Raw genomic sequence first — 27978 nt, 5'->3', positions numbered from 1 at the left:
TCTTTCAGCATCTTCTCAGTGCAGCAATGCCTCGTTTTGAGATTCCAAACAGTTTAAGTCACATCATCAGAGTCCTTACTAAACAACAAAAAACACAGATCTGCACATAGCTCTCCAACAGCTGTACTGTTTGTAAGACCTGCTGTTCTTACTTACTGCTGCTACGGTGGCAGGTTTTCTATAAAAGGCATAATAATTTTAAAGCAACGCGTCCTTGATTTTTAGACAGTGACAGAAAGAGAAATGACAACTGTTGGTGGCAGTCTTGTAATATAATACGTGCAGGTGTTATTTACAAGTCATAGCTTTGTCTCCTCTCTAAGAGAGCTTGTGACACTTGCAAATCAATGACATACATCTCTCCTAAATTTCCTCAAGTTTGCACAATGTTTGTTGGACGAGGCGCATAATTCAGTCGGACATAGGGTGTCAATGTTCTCAGCAATTCCCCCCAAAATTTGATTTACTCCTTGAAGGGAGACTGGCACTACCATCTGACTAGTCCAGCCAGGGATTTTCCATTTTAGTCATCCATCGAAATTCATTCTGCTGTTGATTAAAGCTCATCTGTATAAAGCAGGACTACCGTGTAATCAGTGTTAGCTGTGGTGAAAAGTATCCATAAGCCTCATCAAGCTACAGACAGTCATATGACCAGAACACTTCCTACAAGCTCTAGGAGAAGTTACCAAACTAAGGTTAAGGTTAAGGTAAGGTAAGGTTATCATATCTTAGAGTAGTGGTATGTTATTATTACATTTAAATGTGTGCAAATTACGTGTCGTACCAGAACACTCACACAACCTTGATGATATTGGATTCACAATGTAAGCTCTGTGTTTCCAGTTCAGTGCATAATTTGACTGTTTATTTGTGTCTACTCAGAGAATTGCAGCTTTGTCTGGAGCATGACAGAAAGTGAAAGAGGATGTGCAGCTGGAAATTGTTTTCTCTTCACTTTAAAAAGCAGAAGCAGAAAGCTGTACAATCAGCCGGAAAAAGTGGCGAGTTGGCTGTATTTGTCCACGCATGTTTGTGTGTGTGTATGTGTGTAAAAAAGAGAGAGCGAGACACACACAGAGAAGGCAGGACATCTGTGAGGTAATGCCTCACAAGGTTTTCTCTGTGCGTCTGGTTTTGTTTTGGAGGGATATGGGACGTTGCGGGGGTGAGACAAACAGACAGCTGGACCCGTTGTTGAAAGGACAAACAGTGACCTAAAGTCAAAGAGGGTGAAAATGTGCACACACTGAGGTTAAACGCAGTTTGATGGTCATTTCATGTCATTTGACGAGCTGGTGTGAAACCGTGCAGCTTGCTTTATACTTTGCCATGCTTGCATCATGCTGACTTAGCACTTAGACAGAATGATAGCGAGGCAGTCTGTCAGCACACTAATGGCAGCTGTGTGCTGCTTTTGAACTCTTCTAAAAGACAGCTCTCCATCACTCCTCCCTCACTGATGTAACATGATGTGATTGGACTGTGCGCGCAAAGTGAAACGAGTCCTGACACATTGATGAGAACATCAAGCGAGTGAGGGCGAAATGTGTGATTTGATTTTTATTTTCCTGTCTGCATTTTATTTTATTCTTTTATTTAAATTTTTCATAGCTGATCCATCATTCCCCCCCGCTTTTATGTTTTCAATTATCTGACATTTTGACACTCTGTCTGAATTAACCACTGTGCTGGAAAACACCCACCGAACTCTCTCTCACACTTGCATCAACCTGTGCATTGATTCCTCTCTACAATTTCACACTGTTTGGGCAGAGTTAAAACAGGATGACTCATTTCGCCCTGTCCATTGTTTTCCTTATGCGCCGGCAGTATACACTGAGATCGGTGTCCTTCAGACCACCTCTGCACAGCTCAGGAACTGGCTGTACTAGGCTCAGTGTGTGGTGCTCTCGTCCCCACTATTTGTTTCATCCTAGAACTAGAATAAATTTAACTTCCCTGTAGAATCAGGTGATGCATGTAAACATAATGCTCATCGAGAATGTGCAACAAATACAACATGCCAAATGTCCCAAAATGTTACTTAACCATTCAGTCAAAATTCAACAATACGTACAAGGTGATTAGTATGTATTCTCAATGTAACACACATTCAAAATAATGTAAATGGAACTTATTTGCTCTTTTTAAAAAAGGTTAATTATTATTATTATGGTATAAAGAGTTCTGCTTCCTTATTTCCTGACTCTACTTGTCCTCTTGTGTTGGACTGTCTTTTGTGTTCTTTCCTCTTTTGGCCCTTGAGTCGCTGACCTTCTTCAAGTGTAAATTAACAAATGAAAGTCATTGCTGCGTTGCTAGGCAACCAGGTCACTCTGTTAACCTCTTTGTACATTTCTCTGTACGTCTTAAATTAATGAATTACAGTAGAAATTCTGGATGAACACATAAATAAACTACTCTATATACAGTCTATAGTATAACTGCCTATGATCAGAGGACTTATGTTTACATTTAGTTGACAGTTTTATCATCAGTGAGAGACAAAATATTAAAAAAGTCCTCCCAGTATCATGCAATACAATTCAAAGTGCCAGAAACTATGAACTAGTGCCTCCAAAGTGACTGTAAATTCACCTCATCTCATGCTGCTCTCACTGTTCAGAGCTATGCAGTTTCAACTGTGAAAACAGTACTGGACACCAGATTCAATCATAGTGATTATAAATCTGAAAAATACGAGATACCATGTTGCAATCAGTGTAGCACAGTCCCCACAAAATAAACCGTATTTGATTAACTTCTCTCTCAAACAATAGTGACAATAATGTGTTCTTCTCACAAGCAATGTGATATGATTATTTTTATTGGATGTGTTTTTAATTGTGTGTCAGGGAGAGGCCACTTCCCATGTGGCCAGAATTAGTGGATCAGCCCTTACGTTGCTGTTCAATTTTTATTTTTCCCTCGGCAGAGGAGCCATCAGTTTGGACAAGTGTAAGTCCATGTAATTAAAACCTTGGTCTTTGCTGTGACAACATTTTTTTGAGAGAGAAATTGTTCTTTTTTTATATTTTCTTGCTGTAAAGCAGCAAAGTATATGAGCCACTTTATCACTTATCGTAATAATCAAATCCGGGAGACTGCTTTCTATGTAGAATATAATGTTGAGTGCTCACTTCCTGTTCCTTTTTATCTTAGTGCCTAAAACATGGAAAACTAGTGTTGTACCACTTAATTTTCTTATGTACTACTGTTATTGTTCCTGGTTGAGAAAATGCAAAAAGTAATGTGCAATGCATTAAAACATAGATTGAACCATTACATTGCATTTAGCAGACGCCGCGAACCGTTGTAGACTTTGCATAAAAAATTATGTCTCTGTACCTAAATATGCCAGACCTAGCATTAATGGTATTAAAACTAATAATAAAATTAATAACTAGTAAATCAAAAATGTTTAAGGACAAATTCACTTTTTGTCTAACAAGTATTGAGTCCAGGTTCACAATATACAGGAAGGACAGGGGTGGATATGTAGGCTTATTAGTCTGCGCAAAACATGTAAGCTCTTAAGCTGTTACATTGAATACTTGTATAAATGTCAATAGGCTAAGCTTCGTTTACAAAAACAAAACACTTTATCTTAAAAGGCTTCTCCCTTCCCATGACGGAGGAAAGCAGATCAGGCCACGTTAGTGCTCTGTTCACCCATTTACTTAATCTTCAAAATGTACTATATTATATATTTGTCTCCAGTTTCCCATGTATTCTGCACTGGTCCTTGTGATGTCTAAATACAGGCTTTGATGGGTTTAGCAAGATGCAGGGATTCCCCAAATCGAGGTTCCCTGCTGTTTGCGTGACCTTGAAATCTGGGTAGGATGGGAACAGCGGGAGTAAAGCCAGAGGAGAGGTATCCATACAGCATATTCGATAAAGTCTTCTCATTTTTCCTCTATTGTAAAATGTGATTTAAAAGGCTTTCTTGTCAGGAATTTCACTTTGCAGTTGGATTTAAATGAAACTTCATCATTCCTACGCACTGTCTGCCAACACTGAGTTATCTTATGTAAGAAAGCCTTTTCATTCATCACCTGACGAGCTGCTATCTGCTGTACCTCTTCTGAACTTCATTAGCCTGGCAAATCATGTCAGAATCTCCCTCCATTTCTGACATTATCATTTAATTAATGTGTTGACAATATGCAAAAAAGGAAAGAACTTTCTATATTTGGTAGGTCTCATTTCCTGTCTCTGCTCATAATATCACGGTTATCTGTCACAGACAGGTTTGTGAATAAAATAAAATACTGGATGCAGCTATGCTGAGCTCCCCTAAAGAAAGGTCACTGTTGATGAATTTCAATTACTTGTACGCCAAGAAATTGGCAGTTGATTGTGGTCTGGGTTCAAACATAGTCGACTGCATTTTGATTGACAACACCCTCGTAGCAGCTCATGAGAAAAAAAAAAATCGGTATGAAGGACAGGATGCAGATGGAGCTGTTTTAAGGTGGGGGCATTGCTCAGGAGGCAGTTCTGAAATCAATAGAACGTAGAGGTGTTAAGATAGTGTGTTAGTACAGTAGACTCTAATCTCTGGTGAGATATGAAATGCATGTATGTGGTATTTTGCTTCCTGTTTTTCTTGAAAGTGAGCAAAGCCCTTGTTTCTTTTTTTTCTTTTGCCTTCTGATGACGATCTTACAGTATTATGCAGCTGGCTTTTTTTTTTTTCTATCTCACTTATGTTTGATCAGATAAGCTGCTGAGCATTTGCATTATTGTGTGTGTGTGTGTGTGTGTGTGTGTGTATAAAGTGTGTGTGCATGACAATTCTTGTCCTTCAGGTGTCCTTGCAATGCAAAACGGAGATCTAAAGGGAAGAGGAGATTAACATAGATTTGAAAAACAAAACAAAAAACAATGGAATAAGGCCTTCTTCCTCCTATCATCCACTGCTACCATGTAGTAAAACTTTCAGTGTTCTTATTATCACATCGCTGCAGTTCCGATACTGTTAAATCCCTCCTGCACTCTCTAAGCCTGTACAGCAGAGCAGTGCAGAGCTGACGTTGCTGTTGTCTTTAATGAGTGTAGTAAATCAGCCAGGATGCTCACAGATGCAGCATGTTAAATCACAATAAGCCCTTTGTACAGGAAGTGACAAAGGAGCTTCCACTTGCACGGCCCAGTGACTGAACAACTTTGGGTAAACAGCACAGGTGGAGGGAAATGATGAATTAAAAAAAAACCACCGGACAAATGATGGTCATATTTAGCTCAGTTAGGTGAATCTGTTTAGACCTGGAAGAGAAATGCCAGTAGGAAGGAAGTAAGGGAGGGAGGGAGGGGGGGGACAGCAGATGGATGAGGAGAGCGCCCTGTATGATCCCTGCTGCATGTGACCGTCCGGTGGATTGGCTTCAAATGCTGCTGAGTTCACTAAGCTGGAGAAGATTTTTCATTTCTCTGAGACGCTGCCCACCCCAAAAACCCCTGCACTCTAAGAGCATTGATTTTTCAGACATAGGAATTTCATTCACTATGTGTGTTAGTGCTGTGGTTCTCAACCTTTTTTGGAGTCGCAAGTAGGATTACTGTAATAAAACCAATGACCGCATAAGAATGGACAGAGTCTGCGTGACCTCACCCATAGGTTTCCGAAGTGCCACCCAGCTAATCTAAATATATAGACCAAAACTGTTGCCTGAACCAGGCTGTAAACTGCATGAAAGCTTTTTGCTTTGATGGAACAACAAATTAGATTTTGGCTTTAATTATGTTTTGAGATTTACTGAAATAACGGCACGTTCACAGTCAATGGTCTATATGTCTGCTTTATGCCTAAAAGAGCGATAACACGGGTATGCTCATGTTACTGCATTAACTAGGCCTGTTAATATGTATAAAAACATATATAGCCTATAGTATAGTGTTTCTGCGTTCTTGTCCTTTGTGTTGAAAGTCATCAAAGGGTTGACATCGCTGAGACCTGCTTCCTGTCTCTCATTCTGAGCTGCTTGCCACAATTATTTCATTTTATTCTCGACAATCAATTGGTGACCCCTGGAAATTATCTCGCAACCCCCCAGTTTGAAAAACATAGAAACATAGATATATTTATTTCACAGGAAAGAACAATTCATAGGTCTTCCCATGTTAAATGGTGAAACTTTATTCCAAGCCATGGTTGAGCAGGATTTGTCACTGCAGGGGGAAATTGTTTATTTGAATTAATAGAGTTTTGTGTTGTGTTTTTCTCTCCCGCTGCATCCTGCCCCCCCTGAAGCCCTCAACAGCTGTTCTGACCCCAGTTCCCCCCCTCTATGCCCTTGTAACACCCACACACTCCATCCTGGTATGTCAAAGGAGCCACTCACACTGTGGGGTTTTTCTTTTTCTTTTGAAGAACATTGAGTACCACACTGCGTTTTATTTATTTTTTTCTCCATAATTAAGCTTATGCCCTACAAAGCCTTTGTTGTCCTTGGAGAGATGTGAGTAATGCTTGGACTTTGGGCATAGTTTCTACCTTTTGAAAAAGGACCTCCATCTATGGGCTCTTTTGTATTTCATATTCCAGCTCTAACGAGTATTACCTCAAATGTTGGTAGAGAATGGGAGAAAGGAAGCTGTGAAGTGTTCACTGAAGTGATGCTGGTTGGGGCAAAACTTGTCTTCCAGGCAGTCTTCAGGAACCAGGTCTTACAGCTCTCCACAGAGAGTGGTAATTACAGGGGCTGAGGAAGGTCCTCCTTCAAACACTGATGTGCTTCTGCTGCCGGAATTACTGCTTCTGTAGCCGTTGGTTGAAAGCTTACAAGGTTTTTTGTGCTCCGCAGGGAGCTGTAAAGTCAACCACATGAAGAGATAACACAACAGAGAACCAAAATAGCCTAACGGTGCTTCACTTACTTATCCAACTCATTATTGGTGCTTCCTCCATTTTATACGGATTTCAGTTTTAAGCTGTGTGAGAGCTGTGTGCATATGTGTGCAGTTGGGATCTACGTAGATCTACACAGGCTAGTGTAGTAGAGCTATGATGATCATTTCAAAGCTGCATTATCAGTCAGAATTTATAAGAACACAAAGGGCCTCAAAGTGAATTTGAATCCACTTGAGCCAGACAAAAAAGAGATCAGATGAAAGTCAATACCTCTTTTCCAAAAGACAGAGGAAGAGACTGTGATTAAGTGAAATAAGATGACAAGTTCTCCTGACTCTCTGAGAAGGTCATTGACATGGTAGTCCCAGTCCAGAGAAGATTGTTGCTCACCCTTGAACTAGTTAATGCTGCAGACTGAGCTCCCACATCTCCGCAAACAGCATTTTCTAGACCAAAAAAACTCCTGAGGATCATGTTGCATAACATTATATATAATGTGTTGATTGTTTTGGGCTTACTGCATCCCCACTGTACTGAGAATACCAATCTTGCCTTAGAAAAGGTGACTGCATGAGAAATGGTGCTGCTCATACGAGGCACTGTCGCACGCTGTCACCTTCACATAACCTTTAGCAACAAGAGCATGTCCTTGCTAGGAGAGATGAGCTAAGTTTAATGCGGTGGCCAGGGCTTTTTGGTGAAACTGGGTCAGCTTGTATTGAGGCCTGGCTTTCTTATGCATCCTCATCAGATTCACCTCCCCTCCTGCTGTTCACTTCTCTCCCAGGGAATCCTAACTCCCCCTCTTCTCAGTTGAGCAGTGAGGGCAGACCTAAAAATAGGGACTGTTGTTCTCCCCGTTCTTCCCTTGCATGCCAATAGCCTTCTTTCTTCCTGAAGAGACCCCCCCCCCGTTTTGCACCCATGGCTTCCCTCTGTCAATCCATCATGAGTATCTGCCATCATGCCATGCCATGATGGTCCTGATTCTCCTCACTGCAGTCCCGCCAGTCAAGCTTTCCAGGCAAACACAAAGGTCACCTTCACCCAGAGCTCTTCTGCAAAGTGGGCACACTGAACCACTCTGCTCCCGTGTCGTCCACCCTCCCTCCACTGTGTATTTACACACACCCATTTTCTCCCATGTCCTACATTTGTCTCCACTACTGGGAGAGAAAGCTAATGAAACTGTTATTTCTCTCAGCAACATTTCAGCCTATCTTTGCTCCCAGCTCTAGTTGTAACTTCTCTGTCCTAACCAGTGGAGGAAGAAGAATCCTTCCTTACACAAAAATATGCACACCACAAAAATACATTATCAGTGCATTCAAAGTACTTAGGATTTTGTCTGTTCCGGGCTACTGTAGAAATATGGCGGACCTGTGTCTTCTGTAGATCTTTAGGTTCATTCTAAAGTAACAAAAACATTCAACACAAAAAGATTCTTATTTTCAGGTGAAAATACACAAATAAAAACATAGTAATGGATATTATATTCAATTTCTTCCATATTCTGTAAATAGAGCCCCTAAATTGGACCTTTTAAACATTTAAGTGCAATGGAGAATGATTATGTAAGAGGAAGGAGCTGCATAAGAAATGTATCATCCGGCAGATCAAAAATAAGTGTGTGCAGAATTGTTGTTTTCATGTCTCCGTGCCAGCAACAGCTGTGCTCAGAAGCATTATTTTTTTCGGGATGTCCATCTATTCATCCGAAACAAATGTCACTTTCCATTGTTCTCTCCAGTCCTCTGTACTCTATATGTACTCTACTATACTTTGTTTCTCACAAAAAAATACTGGAATCATTCATGTTGATATAGTGATGAATTCAATTTCTCCAAAAAATACACTTGATACCTATTTATCCTAAAGTCCTAAATACATAAATTACATGAGTCTGGACAGACGTGGATGTAAACTGTACTTGACTGGTTGATGGAGGCATACAACTGCGAGGCAGTAATTCTAGTTTTTATTGGCACTGGAACAGTCCATGAGTTGGTTTGCCAGCCTCTTGACGAGACAGAAGGAGCCCAGCCAAGGATCAGGCTCACAGGGATTATTTATAGAGTTGAGTGGGCTTCACGGATGCAGGCGTGGAATGTGTCAGAGAGAAAATGCATCATTGATCAAAGCCCGCTCAGAGATGTAGTCTTATTTTTGCCAAACACTGAGCAGAGACGAGGGTTTGGAAGAAAACAATAGCCTTCACCAAAGGCTTCATGTGTACTGTTCTATAGTAAGGCCGCCTGCTCTAAAACCCACACAGAGTCCTGCTCACCTACACAGGTTATTGGACTTCACTGAACACAGGCCAGTTTTAGCCTCCTTCTCTTTCTCTACTCCAGCATCTAAATAGATTCTCAGCTCTGGATGTTTAAAATACATACGTGGTGGGTGTTTGGAGAGTGAGTGTGCTTCACATGGAGGCAGGTGTGTACCCACACAATATTATGTGGGTTTTACAATGAAGCTGTGTGTGTATGTGTGTGTAGGTGTACATGAGGAGGTGTAGAAAAGAAAACAGAACCTCTTTTAGGAGAATTTTTGGGATCGAATATGGATGTCATGGTTTGTCCCCTTGTGAATTTCTCTCCAACGTCCACCTCAGAAGAGCTGGAGACAAACACAGAATTGCTTTCAAGGACAGGCTGTGGTGATATGTTTGTGTAGTGGTCTGTGAACATCATGACGCACATCTGTAAGAGGACAGTGCAGGATGCTTCTACCCCCTCTTTGGGTTGAGAAGAGGGGGGGAAGGGTGGATCGAGGTAAGGTGAAGGGAGGGTGAAGGAGGGGAGAGGACTGTTAGCAGAGGTGTCTTGTACTGCAGCAGCAGCAGCAGCAGCAGCACGGCTCTCTGGTGGCAGGCGGGGACACTTCTCTCTCCCCGCCATTCGCTGCAATGCAGACGGCAGTCAAGGTTATGCCTGTGTGGCTGCATTGACAGACTGAAATATTGAGGATGCTGAGGCGGGCAGGCAGTCCCAGAGACAACAATTAAGGTTTGGGAAACTTGTGGCCTTGTTGTCCTGTAATGGCTTTATTTATAGCCATTGAACCTTTCATGTTTAGACTTACAAATCCCATATTGAATCCTTGGTGGTACCTGATGTTTCTGGGGCTTTAAAGACCGCATCTGCTTCTCTTACGCTACAAAGATAACATCTCTCTCATTTTCCTCCTTGTTGCAGTTGCCTGTAATCTTTTCAGGCTCTCATTTCATAGAAGCATTGTGTCTGAGGTGGAGGGTAAATGCCGTGGAGATGTGTGTCATGGGAATGACACGGTGACATTTGTTGTTAATCAGCCTCACGCTCATCCTCAGCTTCCTCTGTCCGGCTGTGATAATCATGCGTCTCAGCCACACAGCAACACAGAGGCTGCATGTGGTCAGTGCTTCAGATAGGTCCTGCGCCAAGTTTCAATGGAAGTGGCTCAGAGAAAGGCCGCATCTGGTAGTGATGCACATAAGAGCCTCAGTAATATTCTCACTTCCTGTTCAAAGTGAGCTGCAGTACAAGAAACAAAAGAGAACGGCCAAATTTCCCCATCCAGTGTGTGCGTACACACATGTACCCATGCTTTTGTTTTTTTGTTTTTTTGCGCCTGAGGCTCAGGGACATGATTCATCCTGAGCGGGTTCAAAACAGCTGCCTCTGTCAGATATTATTGAGGAAGTGATAGATCATCTCCCATAGGGTGGAAACATTCAACACACCGCTAGTCTAACCTTAATTATTTCCCAGTATCAGTCTCATCTCTTTATTGGTGCTCTATGTAGCAATATATGTCGAGAAAGAGACAAAAAGAAAAAAAAAGAAAAAAATCAGGACCAGCACACACAAAGATGAAGTCACAGAGAGAAAGACAAAGAGGGAGAACAAACAATAGTGAGAGAGCAAAAGGACAAGCAATAGACAGAGAGGAGGGGGACTGATGATGAGAGCCAGGTGTCAAGGCGCCAGTGTCAACTATTATCCCTTCATTGGTCATCATCGGGAGTTGGGCAAACACACTTTGATGCGACACTCTCCTACATCCTCCACGATTTTGGCAAACGCAGCCAAGATCTGGTGCCTGTGGCTCAAAACCATTTGGGGAAATGAGAAAACACTGTGGTAATGAATGTAATGAGAGGAATGCTTTGAGATCAGACAACACAGTTTAATTAAAGCAATGCAGGCCATGGGGAAGTATTAAACATAGTAATATCTGAGTCGATTAGTGCCTCCAGTAGCGATGGCTGTGAGGGACCTGGCGCACAGCTATCAATTTGTTAGCATAAGGCTGTTGCCAGATAAAAACCATGCAACTCCAATTCCGACTGCCATGATTATTATTTGAATTGGAAAGAAACAAGGTTGTCCATGTGCTGTGCAGTTCTATTTGTCTTTGGCTCATGGAAAAATTGCTCAAACTAGTTGCTCAAATTAACCCCTCACAAAAAGAAGTGCTGCAAAAAATGATCTAAAGAGCCAAAGAGCATCATATTGCTAACCGAGACGACATAGTATCAGTTTGTGTTTGTTGTGTTTATGTTTTATTTATTGTTTAATCACCTGAAAATAAGAATGCACATTTTCATGCTTTACCCCACCACTGTAATGCCTCCTTTGGAAGGAGAGGGTGAGGCGAGGGGTTGCAAAACACAGCTAGATGGCACTAAATCCTACAAACAAATCCTTTAAAACAACAATGTGCAAAGGTCCTGAGTGCAGCTTTAAGTAGTAAAAACCTGACCGCAACAGCATGTCATTTCATGAACAGTTTTATCCAAAGTGTCATGGGTGCATGCATTTTTAGATGTATGGTTGGCCCCAGTGAGAATTAGACCCTGTAATCTTGGCAGATTCTGTTCTGGGACGCAGAGATACATTAGTTGAATGGGGGCACAGAGCTTTTACAGAGTTGGCACAGTCAATGGAGGCAGTGTGAAATCATGATTATGAGCTGATGAAACAACCTTCAAACGTCCTCTTCTAAAACCACGGAAAACAGCGGAGAGTACATTCAGCAGGAGATTGTAAGGGTATCCAGGGACAAACAACCCCTTCCTGTGTCTCTCCCCTCCCATATACAGGGATTATTGTGTTATTATTTAACACAGCTTCTATAAAATTAACAACATGACCCGACAGACACACAATCACTCAGAGTGAGTGGGAGCTGAGATTGACAGCAGACACCTTGCCTGTGGTAGAGGGCGACAGACTGATAAGACAGACTGTCTCTCTCTCTCTCTCTCGCTCTCTCGCTCTCTCCCTCCTTCATGCCTAGCAACAAGCATGCACGTGTGCACACATGAACACAACTCACCTGAGCTGAGCTTATGAAATGGGTTCTGCAGGAAATAATTGGCCCCATTGGTGACGTGAAGCAATGGAAAGAAGCTTGGGAGAACAAGGGCTGTGTGATAGAGAGGCCACAGGAGATCTTGACATTTGTGTGCATGTGTATGTCCGTGTGTGCATTGAACGGTGGAAGGTGTGATAGGATTTATGACCTGTAGATGTGACACACTGAATGTATTGACTGATAGTGAAACTAAATGGACTTACATTTTTTGTGAATTTATCTAAGCTAGACGGCAGCATTGACCCCGCACTCTCTCTGTGGGCCAGTAATTAGTGAGACTGTTTGGTGCTCTTTGGCATGTTCAGCGTTCTCTTGGGGATTTCCACGTATTATCTGAGCACTGAAAGAGTGTTAACAGCAGAACCGGGGCTTTGCATTCAAAGCACAGAAAGCATCATCCACAATGGACCACCTGGATGAAAATTTAAATCCATTTGTACACTGGGACAAGCACAAGCATGTCCGCACACACACACACACACACACACACTCGCATGCATGCACGTACACTCACTCGATTTTCACCTATTTACACATTATGTTCATGCTCTGTGAAACTTGCACTAAGATGGTGTGATGAGTTGCACAATGTGTGGCTGAGAGTGCCGCTGTGAGAATTAAAGCAGTCGCCCACACGAGAGATTACAGTGACAAACGGTGACAGGCCAGACTTCTCTCTCCCCCTGACTCTCTTACCCTCATCTGTCTTCCCTCCATCCCTTGCTCGCCTCTCCTATTTCCAAAATCCGTATTCAATTTGAAGATGCTTTATTAGCATGACAGATAACAATGCTATGTTGCCAAGGCAAAATGTTATTGACATTGTCTTCATCTCTCTATCCCTCTCTTTCTGTCTCTTTCCCCCGATGAGAATTTGGTTTTTCTATTTGATTTAATTTGCTTTATTGCCATTGTGGTTGCACTGAATTGCCAAAACATCTAAACAAATTAAGTTAACATTAAGCTCATTAAACTTAAGCTCTTGTTCTCAGTCTCTCCTTCTGTCTATCTTTCTTGGAAATATTCACAATCTCAGCATACCTTACCTCTCTCTTTCTTTCTTTCTTTCTTTCTTTCTTTCTTTCTTTCTTTCTCTTTGGAGGGAGTAGAGTCTGTTAGAGGCTGAATGATGCCTGCCCTAAACGCTGCATGTCAGGATTCAGATGCCACTTTGTGTAACCATCTTGGATGTGGGAAGAAGGAGGCACCGCTGTGCCTTAGGGTAGTGGCAGGCAGCTTAGACTTGAGGAGAAGGGGAAGGGTGTGGGGGGTGGGTGGCGTGTGCTCTGGTGATGACCTCCCACCTCCCTTGTCTGAGTAGACAAGGGCTTACTGAGCTGTGAAAAACTCCAAGGCAAAAACCAGAGCTCTTTGGCTCTACATGTCTAGTACTTCTGCAGGAAACTGTTGGGCTTGCCTCCCAAACAAAGATAATACAACACATAGTAATCAGATCACCTTCACTTCACATTTAGTCTGTGCAGTAATTCATTCCATTACTTATTGCATTGTCTGTAAAGGAAAACAAGGAAAACACATGACCTTGATGTATAAGTTCTATAAAAATTTGAATGAAAATTTGTATGGGATTTGTATTTGTATACAAATTTAAATAGTGTAAATAATTCAACCTGGAGATAGTGAATTCTCGCTCCATTTCCCAACCAGGCAGGCAACACAGCAGCTACTATGAAATCATTAATCTAATAATTTGAGGGGAAGATGTTTTTGCCTTGACTGAAAAAATAATTAGCCATACAATTAACAAATAGCACTTTGATGCTATACACAGTCAGCATGTGTATTTGATGTGTAATGTGGCTTAGCTGTGACTAGATGTCTGTCAGGTATTCTGTAAGTATGTAGATATTGAACCTACGGTATAATCTCCCAGCACACATGCAGGCAAACACAACGCACGTACTCTGACTCACATCTCGGAGAAAGCACGTCATCAAGAGGGCTCTGCTCTGCTCTGTTCTGTCTTCACTCCCCATTACCCACGCTCCTCTGTTGCCTTATTCACTGATTCACATTGCACACACACAAATGACACAGTAGCTCTGTGGGCGAGAGGAACTGAGCCGTGCCTGACTACTTTCTGCAAACCCGTTTCAGAGTTGAGATATGATAGGAGCACAGCCGTGACGAGGAGGTGGGATGGTTTGAGGTTTGGTGGGATGAGGAGGAAGTGGGCCACGGTAGTGAAAGCGGCAGTATGTCCAGTATTCCCACAGGAAGACCTTTAGGGGAGAGATTAATCCCCCATGTGATTAAAAGCAGACTGAACAACTTAGCACTCTGATCTAACATTTGACTTTTGCTGAGACACTTACTGTTTTAGCCCTCAGATGTTAAGCCACAGTGCAATGTTGTATTTTTCAGTCTGCATTGAAGCAGAGAAGTAAATTCGTAAGATGTCAAAGCAGGATGACTTTAGTTTTGCTTGTGCTTTGGCATGACAAGAAATCAGGCAGCAGAGGAAGCTCTTGAGGTTTTTTGTCAGGGTGCTTGTGCTGCACACAAACACTCCGGAGATGAAACAGGCATTGGTTTTTCTGATAGCGCTGCATTCCAGGATGCACAGCAGACTGGGGGAGTACAGGGAAGCCAACCAGATGTATATTGGTTTTAGTGATGATATACGTAACTATATAACTGGAAATATGATAAAAAAGAAAATAAATCTATGAGAATAGATTGCCCATTGCACCCTATATAGTAACATTCTAAAGAGTTATTGTTTTGCCATACTCCACTCCACATACAGTCAGCACGGCAGTGTAGCGGGCAACCTAAGAGCTCATGTTGCATTAATTGCTTCCCTGGAGTTAAGTTCCTCATGTCATACTGCTTATGGCGCCCAGCATCAGGGTGTTACAAGGGAGGAGGGAGCGCAAGTGTGACATACCACTGCCCTTCTGTGAATGTCTGGCGATGCGTCTCACAGTCTGTCCCGTCCTCGGCAGCTTCACCCTTCCATCAGGGAGTGTTTGACCCAGCCTGGGGCAGCCAGCGTCACCACAGGAAAAGGGATGGGGGAGGTGTGGAGGATTTCCAAAATACCCCCACATCACTGTGGCAACAGCAGAAAATAGCAGCAACAGGCAGTCAAGCCTGAAGCACTTGAGCACGCGCACACACACAGACACACGCACACACATGAACAGAAATATTGACATCTTTACCAGGAAAGACCTCGGGGGCTGTGAAAAAATGGTCAGTGTGGACCAGACCAGAAGAGCAGTCAATTGAGGGAAAAAAGACAACTACATGTAGGGAAAAAACCGAGGTAGAAATTTAAAGAGAAAATACATTTGAAATTAGGATTGTTGTTTATTTATGTATATGTTCACAACACTGATAGCATTTAAATTCAACAAAAATAATTCCATTTCGACTGTGAAATGACACTAACACCACTAACGGAAACATTTTGCCTTCTTTACTTTGATTTTGATTGAGAGGCTTGAGCTAAGGGTAATAGCATATTGTACCACTTTGCTGTCAGGCTAATTGTAACAGCATGTTAATGAGAAACAAGATTACCCTCACACTCTTTGACCCTTGAGATAATCAGACCTGAACAGATCGACTCTTGCCGTTTGCTTTGTATCTCTCAAAGCTTTCTGCATATATCATCACCCCAGTCAATGCAGATGTCCATCTGGTTGATTTTTTTTAAACAACAGAGGAGCAGACAAACTCTTCAACTGTAGTTTTCTCATGGGGCAAAATAATCATTCTAGTGAGATTAAAGAGCACGGCATTCCAGTTGAAATGTGATCTCTTAATTGTGGCCTCCAGGTTTATATCCCACTGCAAGCACAGCAATAGGTTGGGTTTTGATTATTTTTTGGAGATACTGTGGTTGAAGTGGTTGATAAGTACTTCTTTTCTTGTTAACTTCTTGGTTACCTCTGTAAAAGAGTTGGTATTGTATTATTCTCCAGCTGAACCAACAGCAACCTTGTTCCCCTCACGTCTTGGCAAGAGTAGATGCATTACCATGTGCCCATGGTTCTTGGCACTAGCTTTCACAACAGTTGCATGCAAGTATTTCTCAAGGCTGATAGAGCTTGAATAACTCAACACATAGTGTGCAACTCTTTGACCTGGGTGGTCTCAGCATCATGGGCCAAAGCACACCATCTGGTGTAGGACCAGCAAAGGCATTAATTAGAGTGTTTTCATTCACATTAAAGAATGATTTGCATGTCTATTCAGTTTTTTTTTTCCATTTCTGAAAAAAAAAAGTAAAAAAAAAAATGTAAATGATGTTATTGAGTACTCATCTGTAGGGAAATTAGATAGAGGTCATAAAACAAGGGCAAAACCAGAGAGTGATGATCATGTCATTTCTTTGGCTTTGCATCAAGTGGTGCTCATCAATCGTGATGAGATGCCAAGCATCATCTGCCTCTGACCGTCAGGTGAAAGACGGATGGCCCTGAGGTGTTTCACTGTGTCTAGAGTTGAACCATGCTCTGGGGAGATCCATCAGACCTGTACAGACAGTCACTGTCTTGGGGGGAGACATAGCCTAGGGGTTCTCTACCCATTACTGCATTCTTTCGTCAAACTAAAAATGGTCAGCAAGAGAGATTAGTTGGCTTTGTTTACATTTATTTCATATTCAAGGTTTTGCAAGTGATTAAACATCACCACTGACATGTGGCTGTGGTGTTAGATGTTTACAAGAAGGAGAGAATCTGTCCTCTGAGTTTTAACGACAGTCTCAAAGGCTTTGTGTCTAAAATCTTCAATGTGTAACAGTAATTTGTGGATTGGTTTAGTTTAGATTTTAATGTACTGTTCTCTGTGGTATGCATTATTCAACATGCACACTTTCCAGGCCTTTAACCAGGCCATCTGCATTCAGGCTATGTAGCTAACCAACCCTATGTGGAAATAGGGCAGCACTGTCTGTTTTCTTTTTGCCATCTAGACTCAAGACCTAAAACCTGCAAAGGTTCAGCTATGTCATGGCAGGTGGTATGCGGAGTCTCTATTTTGCTACTTTTGCAAGTTTGGCTTTTGCCTTGGTTGTAAAGAGACCCTATCCTCAGCACTTCAGCAAACATTGAAATCTCTGGAATCGGCTAACAAGAAATGTATTTATGAAAGGTTGCCCACAGGGTGAATATTTAACCACATCTCATTTGCAGTTATAGTGTAACCTGAAACTGATTCTAAAGCCCTTAACTTTGTTTGAGAGATGAAACCATTGTGACTTGAGCCAAGCCGAAATGGTTTTGTACTCTATCATTACAGCAAGCAGTCCTGTTTTAAAAAGAAACAGACCTCATGTGGCATGCATTACATTATATTACGTTTTCTCTCAAGGGAAAAAGTTACTCTGCTTTAACATGAAGTTATGCAATTTAAAATATGAGCAGAATAATTATACAATTTATGCATTTTAAATAAGCATGTAATTATAGCTGAGGATATTGGCCTGTCATAAATATAAATATATTATAAAAAGCACTGATTGCAACGAAAGTTTGCACTACACAATTCAGCAGCTCAGCACAGTCTACTGATCAGAATTTTGTATCATGACCATTTTTACCCTTTAGCAGCATAACATCATTTAGGATTCAGTGTGCATATATCTATTTAGATGCAAAGCCACTCTGTAATGAAAGGGCTGACTCAGCCTTTTGTCTCCTTTCTCCTCTTCTGTACATTATAATGTAATAGTCACTGCTGTTTTCTGAATTCAGATACAGAATGTAACCAAGAAATTCTTCTCTAATCCAATCCTTTCCCACCCCTTTGTGTTTCCAGGATGGTTCCAAACAGAGGCAGGTGAGGAAGAAAACAGTGTCCTTCAGCACAATGCCAAGTGACCGCAAGATCAACAGCACAGCTGCTTGCATGGCGTTCATGATGGAGGGTTGTGAAATGAAGAAAGTGCGCTCCAACTCACGCATGTACAACCGCTACTTCCTGCTGGATCCAGACATGCACTGGCTCCGTTGGGAGCCATCGAAGAAGGATTCAGAGAAGGCTAAACTGGAGATCAAGGGCATTAAGGAGGTCCGTTTAGGAAAGAAAACCCCAGTTCTGCGCAGCAATGGTCTCTCAGACCAGTTCCCTGATGAATGCGCCTTCTCAATCATCTATGGGGATAACTATGAGTCCTTAGATTTGGTAGCTAGTACAGCAGATGTTGTCAGCTCCTGGGTGATGGGCCTGAGGTATCTGGTGTCTTATGGCCGGCACACCGTGGACATGGCGGAACCCAGCCAACCGAGTCTACGAACATCTTGGATTGGCTCAGTATTTGACCTAGCAGATATGGAAAAGGAAGGACACATAGACCTGTTCAGGGCCACCCAGATAATCAAGGGGCTCAACCCTGGAATGAAAGAGTCTAGAATAGAGCTGAAGTTCAAGGAACTCCAGAAAGCTAAAGACCAATACGGAGAGGCAATTAACATGGACACCTTTGTTGAGGCCTACTGTGAGCTCTGCACACGGCCAGAGATTTTCTTCCTACTGGTGCAGTTCTCCAGTAACAAGGAGTATCTAGACAGTAAAGATCTGATGCTTTTCGTAGAGGTGGAGCAAGGTGTGGAAGGTGTAACAGAGGATATGTGCAGGGATATTGTTCAGAAATTTGAGCCATCTGCCGAAGGCAGGGAGAGAGGCTACCTCTCCATTGATGGCTTTACACACTACCTCCTCTCCTCTGAATGCCACATCTTTGACCCACAGCACAAACGTGTGTGCCAGGATATGAACCAACCCCTGTCCCACTATTACATCAACTCATCACATAATGCCTCCCTTCTGGAAGATCATTTCTGGGGTTCGTCAGACATCAGCAGCTACATCCGAGCTCTAAGGATGGGCTGTCGCAGCATTGAGGTCATTGTATGGGATGGCCCTGATAATGAACCAGTGGTATATGTTGGTAGTTCTGTAGCCTCACATCTAGCTTTCTCGAAAGTCCTGGACATTATAAACCAATATGCTTTTGAGAGCTCTGAATATCCCCTGATTGTTTGTTTAGTGACCCACTGCTGCATACCCCAGCAGAGGGTGATGGCACAGCACATGAAGAAGATTCTTGGGGACAAGTTGTATGTTGATCCCCCACTCAAGGAGGAAAACTATCTCCCCTCTCCTGAGAAGCTCAAGGGTAAAATCCTCCTCAAGGGTAAGAAGCTACCACCCAGTTGCATTGACACTGAAGGAGATGTGACGGATGAAGAAGAGGGTCTGGAAATGTCCCGAAGAGTGGGAGCTGATGAGAAGGACCAGCTAAATGGCTTAGGCTACAAGAGACTCAGACTGAGCAGGGAGCTCTCTGATCTTGTATCTCTCTGCAAGTCAGTCCAGTTTAGGGACTTTGAGCTCTCTAAGAGAGACCAAAAATACTGGGAGATTTGCTCATTCAATGAGGTAGATGCAAACAGATTTGCCAATGAGTACCCAGAGGAATTTGTTTGTTACAACAAGCGCTTTCTCTCCAGGGTATATCCCACACCTATGAGAATTGATGCCAGCAACATGAACCCCCAGGATTTCTGGAAGTGTGGCTGCCAGATTGTGGCCATGAACTACCAGACGCCAGGCCTGATGATGGACCTCAACCTAGGTTGGTTCAGGCAGAATGGCAACTGCGGGTATGTTTTGCGGCCAGCCATCATGAGGGAGGAGGTATCCTACTTCAGTGCCAATGCTCGGGACTCCTTGCCAGGGGTGTCTGCCCAGCTTCTTCACATCAAGGTCATCAGTGGGCAAAATCTGCCCAAGCCTCGTGGCTCTGCTGCTAAGGGTGATGTGGTGGAGCCCTACATATATGTGGAGATTCATGGCATCCCAGCTGACTGTGCTGAGCAAAGAACCAAGACTGTGTCCCAGAATGGTGACAACCCTATTTTTGATGAGAGTTTTGAATTCCAGATCAATTTACCAGAACTTGCAGTACTGCGCTTTGTGGTGCTGGATGATGACTACATTGGAGACGAGTTCATTGGCCAGTACACCATCCCATTTGAGTGCCTACAGCCAGGCTACAGGCATGTTCCCCTACAATCTCTGACAGGAGAGTTCCTACCCAACACCACACTGTTTGTCCATGTAGCCATCACCAACAGACGAGGTGGAGGAAAGGCACATAAGAGGGGTCTGTCTGTCAGGAAGGGTAGGAAGGCCCGGGAGTACACCACCACCAAGACGACAGGGATTAAGGTAGTGGATGAGCTCTTCAGAGCTTCCACCCAGCCCCTCAGGGAGGCCACCGACCTCAGAGAAAATGTGCAGGTAAGGAACTATATACTTGTTTTGTTTTTTTTCATTTAAAAATATAATCACCTTATAATCACTATCTTAAGCTGCTCTGTAATTCGCTGCTGCAATGGATTGCCCAGTCTGTTCCTTTAAGATGTTGAAAAGTGGCACCTTTTAGCTATATACTGTATGTGTTTGGAGCGTTAAAGTTGTTGATCATGCAGAACAAGTAAATAACAGCACAGATCACTCTTTAATTAGTGTGTTTGTGGTCCAAAAGTTTGATTAAATATAAAGCAACTACATTCATATTGTAAACGATGGTGACACTTTAGACCCATGTACTGGTTCATCACAGGTTACGCCACTCTATTATCTGTCTTAGAACTACACTTCTTTTTAGTCTGAGCACATTGTCAAGGTACATTGTATGCTCTGTAAATCTCTTCTATGCATTACATGTTCTTTTTCTAACCGGGCAGGGCTAATTAGTACAATATTGCCGATCTGAATATTGTCGGTCTGTTCTTAAGAAAACATGACAATTCTTGGCATTCTGAATATTGATATATAGCCTACTTATATAATGACAAAAAGAAAGGTATTCGCTAACTTTCATGGTTATCGGCATATTGAGTCTTAAGTTAGGATTTTAAAAGGCAGAGAAGCCTTTCCCCCAAATAAAACTGCATAAGTTTATTATATTTATTTATTGCTTCAGTAAGTTTAACCTGATTGGACTAATTTTGCTTGCTGTTGTGGATAGACGCTTGTCACTAATTGCGCTATATTAATGTTGTTGAAGAGAACGGTAATAAAGTGACATTGCTGTACAATTATGCGTTTTATGAATAGTGTAATCATTAATGAGGGACAATTACTGCTCAAGGGAGAGGACTGGGTTGCTAGGCACTTAGTGCACTACTTTAAAACTCCCTAGATGAGTAAAAGAAGATTACTATCCACAGTGTAGATTCTGCTTATGACCAGCACCAGAAGCCTTTCAGTGACTATATAATTTTGTTTATGATGACTGAGCAGGTGAGACAAGCTTTGTATCACACCCTACAGTCTACAAATTACAACACAGGGAGCGCCAATAAACTTTTTACAAGCCACATATTGTGCTGTTTGGTTGTCAGCTTAGAGTTTTTGTCTCTTGTATTCTCTAGCAGGTCACAATACAATGAGAAAATATGAGAAAATTGTGTAGTCGTAATAAAATAGAAATTTGTATTTATATACTTATTCTATTTTCTAAATGTTTGTAAAAGTGCTTTGACAATCAGGCAACCAAACAACTTAGTTGATTACATGCTTTAAACAATCCTCTCGTAAAACACTGCAAAATAAATAATTGCTAATGCCTCACATGTAAAAAACAGAATTACCAAACAGAATTACCATGAAATTAAAAAATGTTGGACATTAATTGTAAAATCATTCAGTGGTGAAAAATAAATAAATAAAAGGATGAATCATTATGTTTTGTATCCAGACTAATTAAAACTAATACCGCAAATGTAAATAAGTAACTTGACACATTTTTAAGAGATAAGGAAAAAAATAGGTGCTTTCTCACTAAAGAGATTGTCCTCTAATTACTTTGTCTGTACAAAAGCTCCAAAAAATAACAAAAAACTGTTCTGGCTTCTCCAACATATATAATAATAATCATAAATATGCCTGTCTCACAAATCTGATTACTGATTATCTCTGATTTCCTGCCCTCAACTTGATATCTCCAGTAACCTGTTGACTTCTGCATGAGCAGTTGGAAGTATGCAGGCAAACAAATGTAATATATAATGACGATGTCTTGTATAAGAGGATAAAATTAGACAGATTAATGTATGCTTGTCCGGAAGCTAATGTAGTAGTCTCCTTTTTATGTGTTCAGGTCATAAATACCAATGTCTGTCCATCTGTCTTCAGTGAGCAGTAACCTCAGTCTAATGGCACAGCAAACAAAAGACCAGACCAAACTAAATAAGCAGTGATGTGATTAGAGATCCTGTGGCATGCTGTCATGCGTTTGTTCAGTTGTGGAAAAACGCATGTTCTCAAAGAGGATCATTTTGCCAGACGGAGAGAATAATGTTTGTGCTCAGGGGGTAAAATTGATCCTGTAATTTTAGGGGTTGTAACATTAGCAAAATACCGCCTCAAAGGGATAAGAGGAGGGTTATTAAAAGAAAATCATTGGAACAAAAGTGCGAGTACAAGCAGGTAATGAGTAATCCTGACCAAAAAGTATTTATTTTCTAGACAAACATGGTGTTGTAAGTTTGAATTAAATTAGTGACAAGTGATACCTCAACAGGTATGACTAGGTCCTAATCTTTGGTTTAGTGTGAGTCAGCATGAAAATGTTTCATGAATATAACATGGAATATGGCTCACTATGAAGTCAGCCCTGTGAATATAACATGGAATATGGCTCACTATGAAGTCAGCCCTGTAAAACTTTTGTAAAACGCTGCTCAACTTATGCTAAATATGGAAATATTCACAAACATGCCTACGTGTCACAGCTGACACTTTAATATATTCTGCATAATCATCTCTCTTAACAAATGGCTTCACAATCTAATCTATAGGCTTACATGAAAAGTGAACCAGTGTCTCTTAAACCTGATCAAACAAGAGTGGCGCCACTACCGCTTCCCACACCACAATATCCTCAGGTTTGAAATGTAAATTTGTTCTTTTTGAAACAAAGAGATAAAAGTTGATGTGATTAATGAAGAGGTGAAGGCCTTTGCCTTTTAAATGTAAAAGAATGGATAGTTGTAAAAGCTTTGTAGAGACCAGCTGTGCGGTGCATTGAATCTCTCGGGAAATGGTGGGCAGAAACATGGCAAGTGCCCAAAATCCCCACAAGGCAACAACCAGGCCAGCTCTGGAAGCTTCACCACTACTGACTTTAGGCCAAGATTAGACATTAATGTGAAAAATAAATATCTTTTGTACACGCAGTCACCAAAATCCCAGATATCATGGTGTACAACCTTAGCTTTGAAAGCAGTGCAAGCACGTTAGATGTCGCCGTCAAAAGCGTTATTTCACCTCAATGACCTCTTTTAAGACTCCTTTTATCCTCAAACAGCAAAGCTTCCAGATGGTCTGCTCTGAATAATAATAGAAAGACTAGGGACTCAAAAAGACTGAGGAGAATGAACATGGATACATAGCAACCTTCTATGGTTCATATGTGGATCTAGCCAGCACATCAATTATTTCTGTGGGAGACTTGAATAGAGTCCTTTCCGGAGTGCTGCTACCCATGGACCATATAAAGTGTTGACGAAGCTGGAGGAGAGCAGTGGGCCTGGAGTTTCTTTTTATTTGCTGAAAAGTGTGCGCGCCATGATAGACACATCCACCACCACTCAATACTGTGGACCAGAGAGAAAGAGAGAGAGATACACAGATAGAAAAGAAAGAGAGTGAGAGGAGCAAAGACAAACAAAAGCAATGTTGTAACCGGACACAGAGCTCTCATTTGGGGAATGTTGGAAGGGGAGTAAAATAGCGGAAGGGAGTAATTAAAAACACAAGCCTTTCATTGGGGGTTTTTTTTTACACCGTGGCTTGGAAACGGTATGGCTTTTATTGCACAACAATTATTGGAAAACATTCACGTATGTGGTCCCATACACACATGCATGGAGTTACACAAAGCATAATGAATGTTAATAACTTCAGCTCAAACCGCACTGAGGCTTAGACACATGCAGCTTACACACACACACACACAATCACACGCCATTTTTTAATGCAGATCCCCAGAGCTGTCCTGCTTCCACCATTGTGTTTCTCCGTTTGCTGTGCTCAGTGGCCCAAGAGGTGTTAACTATGGGTGAGGCTCTGCATACAGATTCAGATACAGATACAGACTTTGTCCCTCAGGCCACCCTCTCTGTCTACAGGAAGGTCGGGCCCCACAGTGACAACACGTCCACTGGGGTAGGGGATGGTGGGGTGGATTTTTCTGCAGGCCTGGAGGTCTAGCCCAGGGAGACAGCTGGTTCCCACACTGCAGAGTGCAGAGTGTGGACGGACTCCCAAATACCAACACTGGCTTGTTCTCTCTAAATTGTTTTTTTCCCCTCTCTCCTGTTCTCCCCTTAGTTTTCTCTGCATCCATGTTTCTCTCTCACACTCTTTTGCCTGACTTGCATTTCCTCAATGCGTCTCATTATCGCCCTCACTTTTCTTTGTCTCTTTGCTGTTCTTTGTGCCTCAGCTTAGACTGCTCTTTTTTAACCGTCCCTTTCTCTTCTCTCACCTCACCTCTTGATGCCTTTTAACCGAGCTAACTGATGTTGTACTATGTAAAAAAACAAAAACAGTGGGCCTGATTTCATTGCCTAAAATTCCCATGCTGGCAGAAGAATGAAACATTGTAAGAGGCAGTTGCGTAGTTCCTGGGGCTGCGAAGTCTTTAAACCGAGACATGCAGAAACTTTGGGTTCGGTGGACTGGAAAGAAAGACCAGCCCAGGATAGATGAAAAGGGAGCGAGAGGGAAAGTGAGGCTGGCAGAATATTCAACATTCAATTTAATTTGGTGTCTTTAGGCTGACAAGCTGCTGTTGAACATGGTGCTGCCAATAAATGACAGTAAGATGTGTTTGTCACACCAGGTAGAGGGGTTCTAATTTTTAGTTATCAACTAAAAGTCCTAAAAACAAATTCTTCTCACAGTGCTTTCAGATTTATGTCACTTTATTTAATGGCAATACTAATCTTGCAAATACTTTTGTCCAAAGTGACGCAAGCATTGAGTGCAGTTTGGGATTGGGTGTCTTGCTCAAGGACATTCAACATGTGGAGAGGAGGAGTTCAAGGTTTCTTAACCGTGATTGATGGCAGATGCGCTCTACAAACTGAGCCACAGCTGCCGCTGATGAAAAATAAGATTTGTACAAATAAACAGGACATGTTGAGATTTCTTTATTTATCTTGCAGCAGAGTGCTAGAACGTCTAGTGGTGCATGTAGAAAAAGGAACATAAGGGGAAGAATGCGTTGGTATTTACCTAATGTATGATAGTTTTAAGCTGGGTATTTGCAGTGAGAGAAGGAAAACAAAGCCAGAGATTTGTGTAGAAAAAGCAATGAAGAAAAGGTGAGAAGAGAGGAGGATAAATTAAGAAAGAGAGGGATGAGTGTACTTAGCAGCTTCAGGCTGTGGTCAGAAGTTTGGCTCCAGAGCCTCTGCTCTGTTGAATGAGCAGACTGACGTTATGGGAAACCGATAATTTTACTGTCACTAAGACAAACACTATCTGCTGTTATCTTATCTTGTTTCTAGTCTGAGGGGAGAAGCTTGATCCCTCTCATTAAATCCCCTCGCTCAAGGTCATGTGCAAAAAGTATTAGCAATATTTGTCATTCCAGTAGGACCACAATCACGTCATTTGCCAAGAACAATAATCCTGCTTGCTTTAGTTTGTTACATTGGATGGTTGATGTGGTTAGTTTCATGAAACTGAAACAGACAGCCATGACAGCGAAGAGGCTCAGGGCACAAGGACAGCGAGACATACAGAATATTTATGTGTATGTATTTGTTTACATTGCAATATTTAACGCTTACTTAGAATCAGTGGACATTTATTAACGTACAGTGTTTGTTCTTTTTTAATGCATCTTTTACATACTTACACACAAATGGCTTTCCTTTATTGTATGTGTTTTTTTTTCCACAGAATGCCATGGTGTCCTTCAAGGAGCTCTGTGGCCTCACCCCGGCAGCCAACATGAAGCAGTGTATCCTGACGGTGTCTACCTGGCTGATGAACAGTGAGCGATCACTGAGGGTAACTGTGGACCTGAGCGAGACTTACCCCACCATGGAAGCTCAGGGTCCTGTGCCTGAGCTGCTGCGCAAAGTGCTCAACGCATATGACATGGTAAATAATGTGAACACACATGAAAGAGTTTTTAAAAAACTTCTTTTTTTAAAAAATATCTACTTTAACTAAAGATGAAATGTAAAAAAACGAGCAGATCTTCATGGGGGCTGCACTTACGAAACTAATACTGAAATTAGAAGAGTGCACTCAGTAGGGTGCAGATTTCCACACAAGTGGGTAACAGGGGGGCAGGGTGTGTGTGTGCAGTGTGTATGCATGAGAAACATGTTCAAATCTGGAAACAAGAAGATTCCAAACTGAAGTAGTTGATCACTACCAGCTGGTTAAATTGTGAATCACCCTAACCACCTAAAAATCTTAGCCTCGTGGGTCCAGTAGTATGCAAGATTAGCTGCGGACAAATAGACGCACAGACATGACTAAACACATGATCCCCTCCAGGATAATCACTGAAACAGAGGTTAGCTTGCTTATCATTCGATTTATACAGCTGGATGTGTTCTGCAAGGCATCTAAACGTGGCTAAAACCACACATTTGACCAATCAGCTTGTCAAGCTGCAGCTACTCATTGTATAATTTCACATGTCCTTCTCCATCCTGCCTCCTCTTTTTCCAAGAACACTGCATTTTTCACCACTTGACATTGACACAGCCCAAAGGGGGGTTGGAGACTGTCTGTAATTAGTTATCACTCGCTGTTTTCCTCGCCCCTCCTCCTACCCCTCCTGTGTGGCTTGGTGGTAGCCGGTGAAGTGGGTCATGAGCGAGGAACAAGGTTGCCGTGTCCACGCTGCTCAGATCAACGGCGCTCCTGCTGCTGACACAGGACATCAGGAGTGATGCAGCGGGCATATCCAAATAGAATCTGCTTTGGCTTTTATGAGGCTTCGCACCAGGCAGGAGGCTTGGCACTGTCAGATCAACTCTCACGCTCCAGTCCACAAAAAACATTGTAGGAGAAAAGGAGAAAAGCAGGTTAGAAATCCACATCTTAGAGTTTTAGAGAAGAAGCATTCTTTAACAGGCCTTGAACACTGATACAAATGTGTGCAATCCATTTTACGTCATTGGATATTTGTTGCTCTGTTCATCAGAATTATTAAAATTGCCTGTTTTTGGGAGGCTATTCAAAAAGGGTATTACAAATATCAAAAATATGCTTGTAAAATTCTACTAGAAGTGTATTCTTCTCACTAAATCACTGTGTGTTGCCCTATAATGAAAGCTCCCATTACTTTCCTCAGTCTGCTAAGTCCCCAGTACATACAAATGCTCCTGTATGCTGAATTATATCAGTAGTTGCCAGTTTTCAGATGTATACATACATTAACCTATGGCCTTGCCCTGAGGCTTGGACCTGGTCAGCTGAGTGTTTGTATTTGGTTCCCAAAGACTGGCCTGTTGGTACATACCCCGCTCAAGAACAGAGGCCCCAGTGTGTGTGTTTGTGTGTGTGTGTGTTCGTAAATGCATGTGACTTCATCTGTGCCAACACCAGGCCATTTACTGTAGGATATCAGTGTGCAGTGCATGTCCTCACTCACCCCCATGTGGGCTGCAGCCAGCCAATGTTGTAACCCTGAGCTGAACAAAGCGTCAGCACATTGGAAGTCTTTTTCCAGA

The 27978-nt window shown here is 42.0% G+C and overlaps 1 protein-coding gene across 1 annotated transcript in view; it reads left to right on the top strand.

Annotated features, from left to right (window-relative positions):
• Nucleotides 1-27978, top strand: part of plcl5 (phospholipase C like 5) — a 60272-nt gene that overhangs the window by 18733 nt on the left and 13561 nt on the right. Inside the window, exons 2-3 of the mRNA XM_010739751.3 lie at nt 18017-20503; nt 26186-26389. Of these exons, the coding sequence (XP_010738053.2) occupies nt 18017-20503; nt 26186-26389 (2691 nt within the window). The remainder of the gene's footprint in view (nt 1-18016; nt 20504-26185; nt 26390-27978) is intronic.

Source organism: Larimichthys crocea, chromosome XII, assembly GCF_000972845.2.
Source record: "Larimichthys crocea isolate SSNF chromosome XII, L_crocea_2.0, whole genome shotgun sequence".
Lineage (NCBI taxonomy): Eukaryota > Metazoa > Chordata > Actinopteri > Sciaenidae > Larimichthys > Larimichthys crocea.
Note: the sequence above shows the minus strand (reverse complement) of the source record. Positions and strands in the feature narration are given on the sequence as shown.